The sequence below is a fragment of the Gallinula chloropus genome, assembly GCF_964237585.1.
Source record: "Gallinula chloropus genome assembly, chromosome: Z".
Classification (NCBI taxonomy): Eukaryota; Metazoa; Chordata; class Aves; order Gruiformes; family Rallidae; genus Gallinula; species Gallinula chloropus.
In genome coordinates, this window is record NC_140089.1 from 54958318 (window position 1) to 54978318 (window position 20001).

The 20001-nt window shown below is 43.5% G+C and overlaps 1 protein-coding gene across 1 annotated transcript in view; it reads right to left on the minus strand.

Moving 5' to 3' along the window:
- Positions 1–2735: 2735 nt before the first annotated feature.
- The window catches only part of MARCHF3 (membrane associated ring-CH-type finger 3), a 79915-nt gene continuing 62649 nt past the window's right edge, over positions 2736–20001 (minus strand). Inside the window, exons 4-5 of the mRNA XM_084278788.1 lie at positions 9330–9539; positions 2736–3069 (exon numbers count right to left, since the gene is read on the minus strand). Of these exons, the coding sequence (XP_084134914.1) occupies positions 2911–3069; positions 9330–9539 (369 nt within the window). The 3' untranslated portion in view covers positions 2736–2910. The remainder of the gene's footprint in view (positions 3070–9329; positions 9540–20001) is intronic.

The following is a 20001-nucleotide window of genomic DNA, read 5'->3' on the forward strand; positions in this document are numbered from 1 at the left end:
CATTGTCATTTTGTCAAATATCCCCGTGTAACCTTACTTTAATCTTGTCTTTGTTTTATGTAATGTGATGGCTTTTTCCCTGCCGGAGCGATCTATGGCACTAGCATAGCTTTTTCACTCTGCGTTGCACCCACCATTAATACCGAATGGTAGTGGACGCTGTGTGGGTTTAACTCTATACAATTAGGATGGCAGTCTGTATCACCAGCAAGCAGGGTGATGAAAGGAAGAACAAAACTGTTCTGTCGTCCGCTGCTTTTTAGAAGGATTTGTGTGTGTGTTGCTTAAGTTGCTGCTGCCTTTATCGCTTGCAGTTCAAAATACAGATTTGAATGCTGCTTCTATGTAAGTTCTTAGACGGAAAAGGAATATAAATAGCAAGGCCATCTGCATGAGAAGAAAGCATAACGTTGCTGAGAAGAAAAGTGAGTGGTGTTATTTAAAAAGAAAAAAAAACACACATACGCACACCCATTTGTTCATTAGTTAACTTTTATTTTTGCCTAACCGGGAGCTCTTAAAGGATAGCTAACAGGGATGTCCTTGTGTTGCAGCGAGCTTTGTTCCATGTAGCTACTGCTGCAGTTAAGTTTTCTTTCACATCTATTCAGATGAAAATGAGCAGCCTCAACTAGTGGAAGAGAAAGCAATACTTGACAGGAGCAACCTTCTGCCTGCAAGTCTTTAGTTCAGAACAGAAGCCGGAATAAGAGTATCACCCACCTTCCTGTCATGTGGTAGGAAAAACAAGGAAGAGGACGAAGTATGCTTTTTCCCATGGGTTTAATGCAAAAGTGATTAAGTGTAAAGCTGGATCTTTACTGGCTTTGTTTTTTTTTTTACTTCAAGTATACGTATGGGAGGCTATTACTAGTGACCACTCAGTTTTGCTCTGCTTGTCTATCAAGCAGATAAACTACTGTATTTGGTGAACCATTCTTTCTTTCTGGCTGCTTCTGTATGCCTTATTTAGGTCAAATAAGCTGTCTTTAAACAGAAAATTAAATTTTAAATAACACAGACAAGCTGGGCCAAGTCACCGAGTTATGTCTGCGTGCTGTATTAGATGCAGCTTGCAGCTTGATCTGCATAATAGTTTTCCTAGCTGCTACTTAATTCCATCTCATCCTTTTTTGTTGTTGTTGTTTCATAAGACAAAATCAGGAAATAGTACTTGAAAATAATGCTTCTTTCACGGGTCAGCTCTCAGCAGTGTCTCCCAAAGCAGCAACAGTAGTAACAGGACTCTGAAGAAAGCTTACCTAAAGCAAATGTGTAAGCACTAAAATACTGCTCGACAGTGTCCTGACCCAGCTAGACTTGCTTTACCTCTGAGCCCCGGGCTAGCAGGTTTTATTAACCCATAACTCTGCTTACAGGCATTTTCAGTCTTCTATGCAGATAGTTCATACTGCAAGAAAGTTTTTTAAAAAGCACTACAGGTTTTAGATCATGGCAGAGTTTGACATCCATGTCTTCAGAATCTTGTGGAGTTTTCTCTGAAGAAAAGCAGGTATGTGCTGCCAAACGCATGATCAACTGCTGACCTTATCGTCAGATTACTGAGCATAGATGGGCAGGTTCATCATTTCCTTACATGCCTTGGCTTGCTGTGAAACTAGTTTTATGCCTGAATGAGGCTGTTATTGCTTTATATACACAGTTGATTCTTATATCCCCATGAAATTGACAGTTACAAATAATACCGTAATACACTACATGACTGCAGCTAGACTGGTCCAAAGACAGAATAAAGAAGCTAACAGGTTTGGTTTTGCATACTAAGCTTTTTCTCCTATAGAGCACAGACAACATCAAATAAGCTCTGTCATAATACCATGAACTATCTAAATTACACATTATTATCCTCCTAGCTATTTGTTCCTTTCTCAGTTCCTGCTGAGTCTGGAAAACAGAGCACGTGGCAGCATTGCCCATTTCTAAAAGATGCATCTACTCAAAGGGGCTTCGTATCAATTTCTAATTCTGGCTGCATTTGTTAATGAAATACTGTGTAGTTCTGTAAAATAAGTCTCTCCATGTGTGTTTCTCTTCTGAGTGTGATTTAACTGCTGAATGAATTTGGCATAAAACCAAGGTGAAATAATAGTGCCAGCAAGGAATACTCTGGTGTTTACACTCCAAATTCCATTTGATCTCCCTAGTAAGCTGTGTATTACATTTTAAAACAAGAGCAGCCTTGGTCTCAGTGCTACAATAAGATGTCAGGTTTTACATACAGCCTGTTAAATCTGTCAAGCGGAAAAATCTGCAGGTTTAAAATGATGGTAATCTTTATGCAACACTTGCTCCTGCTTCCGAAAGCATGTCTAATGATCTCATTCATTACGTATGCAGAGTTACCCTCCCAAATGTAAACCTTTCGATTACGGTTAAATTAGGCTTGGTGTAAATTTAAATAATACACCAATTTGTGGAACTCTTTATACCACTATTTTGGATTATTAAAATTGGTATGCGGAGGGCCTGCAAATAAAATGATTTTGGGGGGAGTGATGTTGCTGTGCTTTAGGAAAGAAAGAACGGCACTGACTACTGTCCAGCTGCCCAAAGAAAGAACACCACTGGAACAGGAAATTATAAAAACAAAGCACTTCTTAAAACCTGTTTAATACTTCAAACAGTAAAAAAATTGCATCACTTGATGATACAAGGATTAACAGGAGTTTGTACAATTCCATAAAGTATCTGGTGGTAAGGAAGTTTGGCAGCTTAGCAAGTATCATATGATTGCAGCATCAATGATTTGAATTCAAACAGTGATTTTAAAGTATTTTTTTTTTTTTTTAATCTCTCTGCAGGAGAGAATAGCCCACTCCTGGGTTCTGGATGGTGTCTGACCCCAGTGAGTTTGAGGAAGAGATTTTTAGTCTCTTTGATTTTGCCAAATCAAACGATTGTCTCCTTTGAGTTCCTTTTGAGGGGCTGCAGACCCAGCAGAGACTGCTGGTTGAAGGGGACGTTGGCAGACTTTGGGATTAGCAGTATCACCTGCTGATTGGTCTGACGCCATTCGTTGTATAATCGACAGTGATACCTAAAGGATACCTGGGGAGAGAGGAGAGATGCAGAGTGTTTAGAATCACTGGGGTCCTCCAAGGTGTCACCTTTGTTGTCAGGGGGAAGATACCTTCACATGGAACAAGAAGCTCTGGTGCAAGCAGCCTGACTACACAGGATAAAAACACAAGAAGAGGTGGGCAAAGATGAGCCCTGCCCTGTAGGTGGCTTGTTCCCCAAGATGCTACATCAGAGAAGCCTGTGCACAGCTTGCCCTGGTTATCTACCACTCATTCCCTTATTTTTATAAAATGAAAAGTGGGACATGCTGACACTGTCATTCCCAAGAAGTGTAATTATTGGCAGCCACTTGCAATGAGAAAGTTCGGGGTACCATCGTGCTGCAAGTTCTTACACTCACAAATAATGGAACTGGCTGCATGGTCAAAGCTTGCAGGTAGCTGAGATGTGTGAAAACACTGACAGGGTCCAATGTTCTACCTGGTAATGTTTTACTGCTGAATGTGTGGTCTTAAAGATCACACAGATGCAACAGGATGTGAGCCACCTGCCAACATCCGTGTATCTCCATGTCTCCAATTAGATTGTCTTTGAATTATTTTTTTATGAGCTACCCAATTTTGACCTTAGTGTGGTTCTGCTAGTGGTGAAGGAGAAATGACTGAATGCTGTGAATATACAAGATAGCTTCACCCTGTAATTTTTTAGAATACTTTTCTGCTCATTTTAGTGGCAGCCAACACACTTGGTTTGCAGAGGTGGGTGGAAGATGCTGCTGACTCAGCAGAGAAGTGGCTGTCAAAAGGGGCTACAGCAGTGACAGGATGCCAGTGAGATACAGCAGGATACCAGGTAGCATATGTGCCTATGAATGTATCTTTCGTAACTCTTTCCTTATTGCAAAAAGGGTGCTTTAATAAATTACTTACCTTTCTATAAAATTCTGCTAGTGACAAAAAAGACTCTTTCTATTCGATCTTTACACAGCTGCCTGCTGTTAACAAGGATGACCTAGAGAGCTTTTGTTCACTGTGCAGGTGCCCAAAGAGCTCATCCGACAGATGAATTAATTCCTCACCTTTCAATCTCCTTTATTCCCCCTAAAGGTAAAGCAGTCTGCATCTTTCTTTCTTTGGAACGTTGTATATGAAAGAAGATGAAAAATCTCTTTTGAAAAGGTACCGCAGTATCAGCAAAAATCATGTGGTAGAGGGAGGAGGGAAAACCCCCCACCAACCAAACCAACCACCTGCAACAATGAATGCCGTGCAAAATGCAGTGCTAGCTTCAGAGGAGTGAGCTGGAGATCAGGTTGAGTTTTCAAGTAGCATCACATGCAGCTCTTTGAGGGATGGCTGGGTTTAACGGACTTGTTTGTTGAAGCATCTTCACAGGATATCCTAGTTCGGTTTGACAGCTTGTTTACCATGTGTTCCTGCCTGAGGGAAGTTTCTAAGTATCAGCTACTGAATTTCAGCAGAGCCACTTACCCTAAACTGCTACGCTGGGTGTAAAACTCCCCAGATGCAGAACAAAGGCCAGATTCACATTGGTCCCTGGCCCATGGAACTCCTTTGTTTCTTCAATAGGATAGAAGTGAAGGGGTCTTATCTTTCTAACCTGCTCTGAATTTATTTGGGCCAGCCTGTGTTCTAAACAAGCAGTTATGTTATAAACTCCATGGCCAAATCCTGCTGTACTTCAGCCTGTTACGTGACCTTAGAGGAGTCAATATTACTTGCATGCAAGAGAAAGCAGTGTGACCCTGAATTCTTAGTTTAAATAGGTATCTCCTTTTAGTCTGAAGCTTTCTTCTTGGGAGTAGCAGGCATTTTTGTGTGTGTACATCAGTAACAGTCATTAAATGCAGAGGAAGAGCAACTGCATTTTATGGAGAACTGGCTGTTTTCGGGGAAGAGATAAAATAGCTTTTGCATGCTAAAAATAACATCTTTCCTGTTCTCAGCTCACTGGGATGACTGTGGTGTGTAAATAACCTATACACCAGCTTTTGCCTCCAGAGGAAATAAACTGATTTACTGGAAGCAAAGTGAAGTTTTAGTTTTCTTAATTTTCTCAGGACCTAAAGGAGCATTACATGTTGTATGCAGTTTATCCCCCAGCATTCAATATATTTCCCTGTACAGCCACAGCTAAGCAAGCAATGCAGGATTCCCATTTCTGACATGAAAGGGCTGGTGCTGCCAAAGCATGCAATGGGGTCAGCACTTTGCATGTGGGTCCATTCCTTGTTGTACAGCACGGGGAGTGTGGAGCCTCCCCAAGGCAAATGCAGGCTGGGCCGTTTCTGCATGACTGAGGGGTCCCAGGCCACTGAGCAGAGAACCGAGCGTGTCTCCCACGTGTAGGGTGCTCCGTGCCACCTTGGAGAAAGCAGTCACTCTGCTGACATTGCCCGGCTTAAACCTCCTCAAAACTCTTCCATCCAGCACTAATCCTGTGAGGGTAAGGAGAAGGTACCTTCTGTACTGTGAAGAGAGCCTGAGAGTCCTTCCCACCCAGTCCCTCTGCTCTGCCTGCTGAATTAACCCCATGCTGAACAGGAGTGTTTCTCTGCCCAGAAAGGCTTCCTGCTGTCCTCTCCCTGATGAGGACAATAGTACGAGTATGATAGGTAAGAGTGGAATTACATCTTCCACAACTCTGGACGACAAAGATACTGAATTTCAATTAAACCAAACAAGGTATGTATTCACATCAGACTCACCATTGCCATGTTCTCCCAGTGCTGGCAGCACATTTCTCTGCATGCTTTTGAAGGGGTAAAAAAGTGAACAGAAAGTATTTTTGCCACTTACAGTGCAAATACAATAGCTGGCACAAGGGATTACAATTGTGATGCTGCAAAAGTCATAATGACTCGGGTCGTAGATGTCCATGTGCCATGGGTAATGACATCCCAATTACTTTCCCACACTACCCTTTCCACCTTCAGACTGTTCTGGTGCTCGTGACTTGATGTACATTGTCAGACAGCTTTTGGGTTTCTAAGGCAGGCATATGCAAAGGAAACTTCAACCACCTTTGCCTGAATACCTGACAGAAATGTCTGCACAGGACTGCAGGAAATACAAGTGCCACTTCACCGAATACAAGGTTGAAAAAGACCTTTATGATCATCAAGTCCAACCATTCCTGTCCTATGCTAAACATATCCCTAAGTACCTCATCTACCCTTTTTTTAAACGCATCCAGGGAAGGTGATTCAACCCCCTCCCTGGGCAGCCTGTTACAGGCCCTGACAACTCTTTCAGTGAAATGTTTTTTCCTAACATCTGATCTGAACCTGCCCTGGCACAGCTTTGTGCCATTTCCCCTTGTCCTATCTCCTCTCACCTGGCTGAAGAGACCATCGCCCACCTCTCTACCCTTCGGGTAGTTGTAGGTGGTGATAAGGTCTCCCCTCAGCCTCCTCTTCTCCAGGCTGGACATCCTCAGCTGCTCCTCATAGGATTCGCCCTCCAGCCCCTTCCCCAGCCTGGTTGCCCTTCTTTGGACTTGCTCCAGGACCTCAGTGTCCTTCTTACGGTGAGAAGCCCAGAACTGCACACAGTACTCGAGGTGTGGCCTCACCAATGCCGAGTACAGGGGCACAATCACCTCCCTAGACCTACTGGCCACACTGTTTTTGATACAAGCCAGGATGCCATTGACTTTCCTGGCCTCCTGAGCACACTGATGGCTCATATTCAGCCTGCAGTCAGCCAACACCCCCAGGTCCTTCTCTGCCTGACGGCTTGGAGAGCTGTTGGATTTTGTTCCATTCACCACCACCCTTTGGGCCCATCCATCCAGCCAGTTTTTAACCCATCTGAGGGTCCACCTGCCCAGGCCAGTGGCAGCCAGTTTCTCAGTCAGAATGCTGTGAGAAACCGTGTCAAAGGCTTTACTGAAGTCCAGGTACACCACATCCACAGCCTTCCCCTTGTCCATTAAGCGGGTCACCTTGTCATAGAAGGTGACCAGGTTAGTTTGACAGGATCTACCTTTTGTAAATCCATGTTGGCTAGGCCTGATCCCCTGGCCATCACACATGTGCTGCATGATAGCTCCCAAGATGACCCTCTCCATGATCTTCCCTAGGACTGAGGTCAGACTGACAGGCCTGTAGTTCCCCAGACCCTCCTTACGACCCGTCTTCCAGTTGAGTGGAACTCTCCCAGTCTGCCAGGATTGCTAATAGATCACAGAAAGTGTTTTGGCAAGCACATCTGCCAGCTCTCTCAGTACCCTCAGGTGGATCCCATCTGGCCCCATTGACTTGTGGGTATCTAATTGGCCAAGTAGGTCAATTAAACTTACTTTCTCTCTACTCAGCCAAGCTGGCTTCCTTCCTCACCGACTCCTCTTTCAACATACTGGGACAAACTGTTCTTGTGCTGCCAAGATTTCCTTCTTGAGGAGCATCCAACCCTCTGGGGCTCCTTTGCCCTCAAGGGCTGCCTCCCATGGAATCTTATCAAGCAGCCTTCTGAACAGTCCAGAGTCAGCCCTGTGGAAGTCCAAGGTGGTTGTTCTGCTGTCTCCCTTACTTCTCCTAGTACTAAGGATTCTATCAGTTCATGATCACTGTGCCCCAGGCATCCTCCAGCCTTCACATCCCCCACTAGGCCTTCTCAGTTTACAAACAACAACTCCAGCAGGGCACCTTCCCTGGTTGGTTCACTCACCAGCTGGGTCAGCTGACATACAGGGCTACCCCACCTCCTCTCCTACCCAGCCTGTCATGCCTGTATAGTTTATAACCAGCCACTGCAGCACTCCAGTCATGTGGATTATCCCACCACATTTCTGTAATGGCAATCACATCATAATCTCCTTGATTTACAAGGACTTCTAATTCCTTCTCTTACACTGCTGGAGTAAAGGGCTATCCTGTCAACATGGCACGCTGCTGCTTCACAGAAGCATCAAAAAGAGAAAGCACAGGGGGCTGAGGCAACACTCTGAGCTTTCCATACCGGTGTGCACTGCTAAAATTAGCCTGTCATCCTCTATGGATGTGACAGGGTTTCGCTACTGAATTAAGTAAAGGAGATGTTAGCTTTCACAGCTTTCTTGGAGCCAGTTCTTACGTAGGTTTTTGAGCTTCCCTCACCTCTTCTAAGCTTACTCTGGGCTCATCATTGGACCTTTTAGCTTGTGCTGTCTTTACTAGCGTGGGCTATAGTTCTTAGAGTGCCACCTCCTCAGCAGCTTTCACTGATCAAAAACTGCTGGAAGAGGTCAGCCACACAGCACGTGGCTGTGCCTGTTGAGGGGGAGAGCTAGGCACTGCCCCTGTGAGAACAGTGGCTGTGCTGGCACCACTGGCAGGGTGGTCTTGTCCCCTATCCAGGGGAGCACAGGCTCAAGATGGGCTTTTCCTCTCACAGCAGCACAGTTTTGCACCACTGTGCAAAAGCTATCCTCCTAGTCTGAAGGGTCTCCATCTGTATCTGTTGTTCTATTCTTCCCCCAACCAGAGCTAGAGGTGTGAAATGTCAAACTCAAAAGTAACCTGTGTTTTTCAGTGAACTGCTGGGCCACAGCTTGACATACTCTTGTTTTGGCAGCTTTTCTCTATGTTCCCTTCATTTCTTCTGGGCCAATGGTTTGCTGGTGTGCTGGGGTCAGGACCTGATCTCAGTTTAGTAACTTCGTGCAGAACAGGTGGCTGCAGATGGATTGGCAGACAAGTGACAGTACGCCCCGGGTGCAGGCTGGGAATAAGGAAGTGATTACATCTGCACTGCAAAGGTGGCTACAGTTCTACAGACCTGTAAAGTGTCTTGCTGTGGAGTTCACAGAACACCATGAGCACCAGGAATGGGGAAAGCACAGAATGCACCATAGCCAAGGCTTCTGAATTGTAACATTGGCCAGATGTTGGATTAGAATAAAATCTGAATCCTATGTGGCAGCCAGGTTGTTCACCTTGAGCTTTTTGTGCACTGTGCATCCTACCTTTTGCACATTATGATGCAACTCTTGCCTGTATCGCCTTGTCTTGAACTCCACCGTGTTACTTCCTTGGCTCCCACTTGCTATCCCATCTGCTGCCTGGGATTTGGGCACTACTGCCTTTCTGGTCTTCCAGAGAATATGAACAGTGTGGAGCAAAGAGGTTTCTGTTTCTTGCAGTTGTAACTCACACTGATCAGTACGGATTAATATATGCAATGCTTTGTACAATGGTCCACCCACTCCACAGCACTCTGTGTAACTAGGTTTTTTATTTGTTCATTCCCTTATTCCTGTGGGCTGATCAGAAAACCAATACTTACTAAAGTCCAAAAGAGGTAAATAGTGAAGAGTGCGACAGTGAGTGCAATGAGGCCAACAGCTTCTAGCCTACTACTAAAGTGCAGGTGGTCCACTGCTCCTCGTAGACACAACCAGCCAGAGATGGTCGCCAGCGGAGTGATAAACAAGAAGCACACCATGTCTCCAAAGAGAGTCCGTTTCTCGTGCTGGGGGCCTGGGTTCTTCAGCCACTGCAGGCAAAAGGCAGACAAAGCAAGTGTCAGCACAGGGAGGGCACTCTACCCAAGGTGAGCTGCTCGCTTGCAAAAGTACAGGCCCGCCCCTTTGAGTAGGGAACATGGACCTGGCTTCAGAGTTCCCTTGAGAGCTCCCACCTGAACGTCTCTGCCTTGCTGCTGCTGATGTGCACCTCTAGTCATGCATTACCAACTGCAACATTTATGCAGCTGCAGCTGCAGTACAACCTGCCTTGGGAAGGGCTTTGTTTTGCGTAGCGCAGTCCCTTCTATTTACCTGGTGAGCTGAGAAACTCCCTTTCTTAATGTGGAAAGAACCAGACATTCCTGTGACAATTTGAGAGCCCAGAAAATGCTTGTTAATATTTTGCATGCTATTTTAAGATTTTTTTTTAACCTTCTGTTTGTAATAGTGGCAAAGCAATTGTCAGCTTGCTTTCAGATATCTACATGCAAGCAGAGTTGAATGAATGCAAGGTTACTTTTATTGAGAGGATATTAATCTTGCAAAATAGTGTGCCTGAAAATCAACTGCTGAAGTGAAGGTTGACTGAGCAACTGTCAAGCCCACATGCCTGTGTTTCTATAAACAGGATTTTAGATAGCAGATGTGAAAGAAGTTCAGCCTACAGCAGTACACTGGGACCTTTCAATAAAACCCCCCTCATCACTCAAGTCTAGACTACCACAACCTGCATTTTTTGCCAATGTAAGCTGTAGGATTTGGCCAAACCTGCTGTGCAGCATCCTTTTATTTCTGTTGTTCTTCAAGCATGTAACTATGCATGGAATTACCAAGGGCAGCAAAGATTTCCTACAGTGGCACCTGGGAACCCCAGCCAGCCTGGGAGCTGTGCACACATATTACCTAGCCACTGAGGTACCCTACCCCTCCACGTACAGCCCCAGAGTCTGCACTCTGAGCATAGGAGTCAAAGCTGGGAATGGGCAGTAGAGGTGGAATAAGCTGGCATAACCCCAGCTGCCTGCTCAGCTGGAGTTGGGTGCAGGACATCCTCCTGATGCCCAGTCTGGCACATCCCTCCCAGGCCCCTGGCTCTCGGGGCAGAGACCACGCTCAAGGCAAGGAAAGTCATGGTGCTCCAGGGAGCTACTGTGTTATCTGTTAACAAGAAGTCAAAAACAGTGCAGCTCTGGCCAATGGATGTGGGTAAGACTCGTGCATCTTTAAACTGTTTTGCCAGCTTATTCTTCCTACCATGTTACATGTGGCAGTACAAGTCCTGTCTCTCCAGCTCTGGAAACTAAGGCTGGGGAGGTAACTTCATCTCTTCACCAGTTAATGCCCTTTACTCCCAGCCACACTGGGTTCTTTTCTTCCTTCCTACAGCAATGACCCAGAGGAAGAGCAAATGGTTTTGACAAGAGAGGACAAAGCTAAGAGCTCTGGACAAGTTAATGGATACTGCTCATCTAGGTATCCTACCCCTCTATTATTTTCAGGCCCTGCTTCATCTTCACCCATTTTGCTCACACCATGAAGTGAAATGCAGCATTTATCTCTCTGTTTTCACATGGGGTAAAACAGTTGTCAAGAAACCAAGTGCAACTGGGAACAGGCAGTCGCTAATCTGGCACTGGAAGGAAGATACCAACCAGTAAACAAGTTTGCCTCGGTCTCGCCATCTCTTGGATGGAAACAATAAATTATCTACTTCAGAGGATTTTTGTGTGGTTTAACTACAACACAGTAATTCATCAGCCCCTGAGATCCCTTTTCACATATGACTCAGAAATTTAGGAGAACACAAAAATATGTTTATAAAGATGTTTTTTTTTCAGGATGTAAGCTTCTAATTTGCTTGAATACTTTTTAAATCGTAAGGGCGTGGGAAGTGCTCCATAACTGCTATATACTACTATAAGCAAGAAGTTGTAAGGGCAGATGCTAGAAAGAGGGAGTTGTTTTCTTCTCAGTATTGTTTTCTTCCTTTTCAAACAGTGTCTTAAGTTCAAGGCTATTTAAATTACCAGAATACCAGGTGTGTACAAACCAGAGTTTGTACAAAATAAGGAGATACACATTTACATTTGAACAGCTTTGTGTTTTATCCTAACTTCACAGAGAATGCTATAAAGGGTCACACCACATTCCTTGAAGCTTTCATTCCATTTACCTAAAAACACCCCCAAGGGTGTGTGTGTAACCATTTCAGGTTATACTTAGCTGCTTTTAGACAGGACTGATTGCAACCTTCCCCTTGTTCAATTTCCACAAACCCCTGTAATGGAAAACCATCAGGAAAATTAGAAGAACTGAAAGCACCTAGTAGTGGAGATTTTGCTTGTACAGGTGACTGTGAAAAGATTTTGTGAAAAGTATTTGTTTAAAAGATGATCTGCAACAGAATTGCTGAGCACCTGCACTTCTTGATCTCAATGGAAAATGCAGGTGTTCCATACTTTCCCAGGGTAATCCTTAAAATGCCAGGATCTCCTTATCTCAGTGCCATGTAGTGACTGTCCCCCTGTAACTGTTTAGTGGAGGCTGCATCTTCAAACTACAGTTGTGATCCCCCCAGCATCCATGCAGCTCAGCTAGTATGAGAAATACTGCCTACTGACTTGAGGGAGAAGGAAGAGCAGCAAGCATGCATCAACACGAGGAAGGACGTGCATTAAGGCATGTGCTGTCACCTCTGCCCTAAGACTTTCACAAGACACAGTGTAACGCACTTGAATTAGGACAGCATTTTACTGGGTGCCATCTAACCTAACTGAAAGTTGGTGTGATAGCTTCGCAGGCTGATAGCTCTCTGTGCTCCTTATGTTTTGCCTGAGCCATGTGAACAAAGAAATCAAACACAAGCAACCCATGTTAGATGAGGCTAGGGGTAGTATTAAATACACACTCCCCCCACGTCCCCCATTCTACAGTTTAACCTTAAAAGCTGGAGAAATTTCATTAGCTAGTTCTGAAACATAAGTCAAAAGCAATGGGTAAGTACTTCCAGTCACAGGTGGTATTTTTCTCCTGAAGTAGTGTATGTATGTTCCTAAACCTCATTCTGTTTAGATTCTCGGTGTCAGTCTTTTGGTTTGGAAATGTGCACTGTCAAGACACTTTATAGCTAAAAAGCCAAGCCAGCTAATCCTTTTTGCGAAACTGAAACATAGACAACAATCCCAACAAAGTGCTGAGCTGATTAATTAGCGTGGAGGTACAGCGGGGGCTGCCCTGCTGGCAAGGAATCAGACATAATCCCAGACACATCCTTCAGATCTGTACTCTGAAACCTGTCCTGTTAAAATGTGTCATGTGTCAGTGTGCTCAATCATTGCTGCAATAAATTGAGACTGTCAGAGCAGTAATTTCCACGTTGGAGGAAAAAAAAAAAGTATAAAAAGAGCTATTTTTAAGCAAAATGCTGTCCTGCCTGGCAAATCACTACTTTATCAAGTGCTACCTTAAAGTGAACAGAGATTCCTGTTCCTGATGCACGGGTGGGGAGACTGAGTAACGAGACACAAAGATGCGAACAGACTTTAGCAATGGTGCCAATCACAAATTCAAGAACAGGTAAGTGCAGCACTTGATGCACAATCTAGGTCTGGCTTGTGACTGACACAAGCAAAGAAACCCTGTGTCTGTGGACTAATACACATCTGATGGGAATCCAGAGCCTCAACAAAATCTAGGGTCCTGACTCTTAACTCACACTTACCAAATGGGGTCTGCTCAGAAGCAAAACCCTCCCCAAACCCTGAACTAATGGTGGTGGCTGCATGGTAGCTCTCTGCTCTTCCAGCTGTCCACACCATCCCTTCAGCTATGGGCACTGCTGCTGTCATCGCACGGACTACACTGTCACAGGGGGTCCCTGCTCAGCCAAGCCCCACCTTACACTGGACAGGGGTTGCTGAAATGACCCAGACATCCCTCCACTGGGGAATGGGCACTTCCCAAAGGGCAGCCGCAGCAATCGGTCTGGACAGGGCAACGCCTTGCACCGTGCGTCTCTTGTCCCAGCTAACTTGAGCCCAAGCCTGCAGGCCACGGCGAAAGCTCTGCTGGGACACACTGGCCATCTCCTCCCACACTCAGACAGGATTGCTTCGACTGGAACCCGGAAAGGGCATCGAGGAAATGGGAAGCCCACACCACAGGAGGGAACTTTGAAAGTCTGACTCATTTATCGCAGCAAAGTCACCCTCTAACTGCATCCTGGGGATGGCCAAAAGGGACACCTGAAGGGGACACCAGTGAAGGAGAACTGCTACTTAAGCTGATGGACAACAGGTGCTTACGGACAAATGGATAACAGTTGGCTACTGTGGTGGTTTGATCCTGGCTGGAGGCCGGATGCCCACCAAAGTTGCTCCATCACTCCTCTTTTCAGCTGGACAAAGGAGAAAATATATACTGAGAGGCCAGCAAAGCAAAGCCTGACATTTGGAAAAAAAAATCATCCAAACAAGCTGCAGCTGAGGACCAGAACACCCTGGAGAAGCTCAGACTGAAAATTTATCTAACTTAACCAAAATGAGCTGCCTGCAGCAAGCCGCTGTAAAACACCTCCACAAATTTTGAGCTGCTTCACCACTGCCAAAGGCCACATCCTGGAAGCACTCACCTCCATAGGTGTAACTTAGACGACTAACTAGTTGGCTCACAAATGCTAAGTAAAGTATGTGCACAGTGTTTTCCAGATCAGATCCTAAGGCTACAACCTGTTTCTAGTGGCAAGCCCTTTTTTAGTTCACTACACTTCCCTTGGAAAATTGATTTTACATGAAAGTTGCTGGAGTTAGACCAGAAGCAAAGTAGATTCCACAGAATAGGAAGAAAACCATTCACACAGCTTTTTAGTTCAAAGTATTTAAATAGCTATCACATATGAAGCTGGGGGCAGAAGACAGGAATGAATTGTTTTCCCTAAATGTGTTTCCTTTTGAACTAAAAATAGCTTATTGCACATCAAACAAAGTTCATTTCGTTATTTTCATGCTGATAGCTCCACACTGAATCCTGATGAAGCAGTCTATATACAAGCAAAACTGCTAGCAGTTCTTGTCATTGCTAGTTTGTGCCAGCACTGACCAAAGGGAGCATTTTGTATTGGACTTTAAGCAAACAAAGAATAATATTGCCTGTTTTTTTACAGTGTTTCTCTTCAGTGAAGGACATTTTTAAGGAGCAGGAGGGCTATTTACTGTCCAGAAAAAAAAAAAAAAAAGATCTGAACAGTTTTGTTAAAATATTTTTTTAGTTGAAAAAAACCTTCTCTAGTAAAATGTTTTGAAACTAAGCTTAATTACATGCAACTCAAAATAAAATCTCCCAGGCCAGAATGGTATGTATGTTTGTTTTCAGTGTGATGAAACATTTTGGGTGACTCAAAACTTTTCTAAGTTAATATTTTGCCAAAGAAAACAAACATTTGCCAGTTATTTCTCAGTTGAAGAAATATTTATATTTCAGTTTTTGGATTGTCTGCATAGATCAAACATTCAGCTACTGACAGTGTTACTGTCTTCAGAGGGTGCTTTTAGAAAGGCCATGGTGACAGCTCCCAAAGATACTCCTTTGCTCCCAGAGAAGGAGACCTGTCTAAATTTTTCAATAGTGGCTCTTGAATAATAATACACTCTTTCATTTTGGCCTCCTCTGCTAATAGTTCCCTCAACTAATGATGTCTTTTGATCCTGGCATCCTGAACTGCCGGATAATATCCCACAGAAATAGCTAGAAACTAAATTATTTGATCTCTTGTTCTGGCTTCTTTGCGATTGAGTCTGCTCTTATCTAGTTTAACCCTTACTTAACTCAAGTTCTAGAGAGTACTTTAGTTGTGGGTGTTTGAATGACTCAAAGTTACTTTTTGAAACATGAATTTGCATGGTTTTGTAAACAGAAGGAATACGTTACTCATTTTAAGGGTGGTGCATGATACAGATACTGCTTTTTTGTTTTGTAAAAAGAATAAAGCATAGCACAGGTAAGAACCAACCATAGGTGGTAACGAACTGTAAGGGGATCACACCATATCTGAAGTTGCAGTATAGATCTTGGGTGGTTTGCTACCTGAAGAATACGGGTTGATATACACTACTCCACCAACTAGCAATAATAGCTGGTAGATGTGTTCCATTTCTGGATTATACACCTTTAATATCTAAAACCAGGATTAGTAATTCTCTGATGCTGAAAACAAGAGCTTGCTAAATTCCTCTATTCTTTAACATTAGTCTTTCTTACTGTTACTCTACTACCCACCTCCAGTTTGTATTTCAGGTTATGCTTGTATCGGGTAAAATTTTTCAAGACATGTCTAGAAAAGTATTTTGAGGTACTGTGGGAGAAACCACATTTCCTTTAATCTGTATGTTTTTCAAGGGTCCCGTCCTATTTTGGATCAGTGTGTCACCAACTAGGCAGATAAATGTATGCATTCAAGAAAATCAATCAACGAAAATCAATCAACAGAAATCACGTTTTGCATTTTAAACGAAAAGCAAAACAGATTTGCTATTGGCAATATGCACTTCAAGACACTGCAAATGTCCTGATCTCCTGGAGAGAGTCCAGAGAAGGGTTAGGAAGGTGGTTAAAGGCCTGGAGCATCTCCCCTGTGAGGAAAGGCTGAGTGAGCTGGGGCTGTTCAGCCTTGAGAAAAGAAGACCAAGTGGGGATCTGATCAATGTTTATAAATATCTGCAGTGTGGGACACAGGGGGAATCAGCCAGCCCCTTTTCAGTGGTCTGTGGGAACAGGACAAGGGGCAACAGCCTCAAGTTGGAGCATTGGAAGTTCCCCACCAATATGTGGAAGAACTTTTTCACAGTGAGGGTGACAGAGCCCTGGGACAGGTTATGGAATCTCCATCTCTGGAGATATTCACGACCCGTCTGGACGCCTCTCTGTGCAATATGAGCTGGGGAGCTCCTTTGGCAGGGGGGTTGGACCCGATGATCTCTCAAGGTCCCTTCCAACCCCTACAATTCTGTGATTCTGTGATATACAAGCTCAAATGTATGGAAACTAAAGACATCCTTTGTAAGTTTCAAAAAAAAAAAAAAAGGAAGCAATAAAACTTTTTGTCTTTTTTTTTTTTTTGTCACCCCCTACCCCCAGAAAAAGCAAACTTTGCCTGGCTCCATCAGTGTCTGGAAATACTATCTGCAGGACAGAGATTATAGCCTTGAAGTACAGGAACTATATTATAGAATTACTTTGTGTCCAAAGAAAAGTCAGATACCACTATCTAAACCAAACATAGCTGTACCTTTGAAAAAAACCCACAGCATCTTGCTACTCCTTGAAGAATAGCATTTGGCCTTTTCCAAAGCAGCTGTTTCCTCTCTGAATGTTCAGTTACTGGGAACAGACTTTAACACATTTTGCCCTTGATCACTCGTCTTTTAAATTTAGGCAAGAGTAGTTACAGATGTGATGGTTTGAAGGCACAGTCTGTTCACTGACATTTTATATTTCTTTTTTTGGTGGATGGGGTGGGGAGTTGGTTACTCCGGTTTGCATTCGTGCTGTCAGTACCATGAGAAAGATTTGTGCTTGGGAACAGACAAACACTGCAGCAAAACTTCTCTTAAAGAACATAAACCAACTATATCATTTCTGTAAAGGAGAGACAATGGCTTGTTCTGGCATCTGGATTTTTTCCCCAGTTTGGTATTCCAGGAGTAAAAAGGGCTTCCTGAAAAGGTCATGTCTTTAAAACTGTATGTGGTGGGAGGTTTATTACTTATTTAAGTAATACTTTAACTCATAATGTACTTCTACTGGAAATCTACAGTGCAGCTTCAAAGTCACTCTCTATGACTTGGGTCTTGGGGATAATTTTTGCAGCTGAAGACAACTAAGTGCAAAAGCACCTCCATCACCTTGCCCTTCTAATTTTGCTCTTTTTGGGTCAAGAAGGCAGGGAGGCTACTTAGGTTTTATCTGTTTAGAGCCCTAGGGTGCTTACTGACAGCTGCAGGTCCTCTGAACTTAGATTCATGCAAGTTTTCCTTTGTGGTGACTACACTGAGACACCATTTTCCTTCTGGCTTTAAGAGTGATCCTTCTACAAACAATGGGCTGCAAATTTGGCATCTCTACATTACAGTAATTTAATGCTAATGCCCTGCTTCACTGAGCAGTGGAAAGGAATAAGTAAAAAGAATCCTAGCAGATAAAATCATTGTGACTCAAAGTCTTACATAAAAAGTAAACTAATATTTCAGTGTAAGGCTTCTGGATATTTTAAATTATAATGTAAGCTCATCTTAACTACTTTACGCACAGATGTATGTTTTAGGGTTTTTTAAAATCTATTTTCCTTTTCTAGCATAATCTCTATAGCCAGCAACAGACTGGGAAAAACAAACCTAATTTCAGCCCAATATTGTGATGATTATTCTGACTTAATCTTTTTTCTCCTAATCATGCTGTTTTGGTTGAATTTTATATTGTTAATTAAGTTCTTTCAGTTTGGTTTTTTGGTTGTTTGCAAAAAAAACCCCACCAGACACCAAATCCTGGTTGGTTAAAAAGATGTAAATAACTTAAGAAGCAATACAAGCTTGACTTATACAGCCACATAATGTTCTTATAGCATATTTATGTTTTAGCTGCTTGTTTTCTGGCAATGTTTTATTGCACATAAACACATTTATACTGCCATGGTTTGAGTCTCCTTCTGTACTAAGACAAGTGGAAGCAACACAGAGGTGATACGGAAACTGAAATGAAGATGTTATATAATAATCATATAAATCTTGCCTAATTTTTATACCAGAATCAAAAGCAGCTACATGGACAACATCACACTTCTAGAGTAGATTTACTTCTGTGGATTGGCTGCATTTAAAAAGCAGCTTATATAAAAGTGAAAAGTCTATAAAAGTCACTAACTGCAGTTTGATTTCATTGTGTTTGTTTTGAGATCCTTCCAGGTTTCGCACAAGGAGGATCAGGTCTACACAGATAAACAACCATATAGTAGACCTTTCCGTCAGTGTCTCCAGAGCTTCTGCTGCTTCAGCCTGGGTCCTTTTTGCCAAATAAACCAGAGAGTAATAGGGATATTCAGGAGCAGCTACTTTTTTCTTTGAGATGCATTATTCCTGGGCGCATTCATAACAAGATTTCACGTGCCCAAGCACATGTCCTGCACACCTCTCACTTCCAGCAGAGCGTACAGAGGTGCTGCACATGGAACACAATGTAGAAGAGAGGTGGATTCAGACATTGCCCGTAGTTCTTGACTTGAACTTTGCAGTAGCATGAGCCCTGGGACTGAGGGGAATGTACTTGAACTGGTAATGTGTAAATGGACAACATCTTTCGGATTACTGGCAAACAGCTCCTTTTAACTGACTGTACAGCTGTGGATGTTTCTAAATAATCCCCTTATCTGAAGAAGGAGCTCTGAAATCGCACAGATCGTTTTGGCTGATGCCTGCCAAGTGCCTTACGAGCAATGTGTTGTGTAGCAAAAACGTGACTCCAAATGGCAGCTCCAAAGATGACACCGAAAACTTACAGTTCAGTAGATTATTGTCTGATTGATGTTGGTGGTTTCAATTATTTTTGTGCCTGAATTTGCTGTGCGTCCTCCAGAGAGGAGATGAACAGAAGGACTCAGAGTCTTCACTATTAAAATCCCTCCTTTTCTATCACAATCCACCTTTTACTCCTTTACAATACATCATATTCTCTCCAGGGCAGCTGCTGTGAACAAGTTCGTGAGTAACTGAAACATAAGGAATTCCTAGGTCTCACTGAGAAGCTGAGGAGCATCAGCCCAGCCTCTGTGCAGAAGTCCCACCAGAAGCAGGGTCATCTGGAGTGAGTGTGACAGTTCCCATTTAGCTCAGTCCATAAGCAAGACAATATAAGAGCTTAAAGTCAGGTAGGAGATGAGGGAGCCTCTGCACTTACCTGCAGCAATCAATTAGCCACCCATCTAACATAACCCGTGAAGGCTCAATAGAAAGCAATTCTTACCAACAACTGCAAAATCACACAGGGCCCATTTGACACATACAGGCTGACAGTATGGACACAAGAAACTGTAAAAGATACAACTTCTTTTGGCTGACCAACCTTCGGCCAACACCTCTGGAGAAGCTGAAATGTGCGTGTTCCCTGGTATGTGCTTCTCTGGCTTGATGGACAACTCACGGAGTGCCTGCACCCAATGTGGCAGGAGGCAAAAGACATAAATGGTAGATGGCAATGAGTAAATGACTTTCCTTGAACACTGAAGGAGGAGTTAATCCCCACCATAACACCTAATTCATAGTTCAAAAACATAATTCTTCTGGGGAAAACTATCTGAGCTAAAAATGAGAGACTAAGAATATCTGAAGTTTCACAAACGCTATGTTGAGACGATGAGTCTGCCTGACAGATTGTACTGCTGTTTCCTGCTTCTCTGATTGGGTTTTGGACATCAAACAGCAGATTGTGTGCTTCTTTGGAGATGGT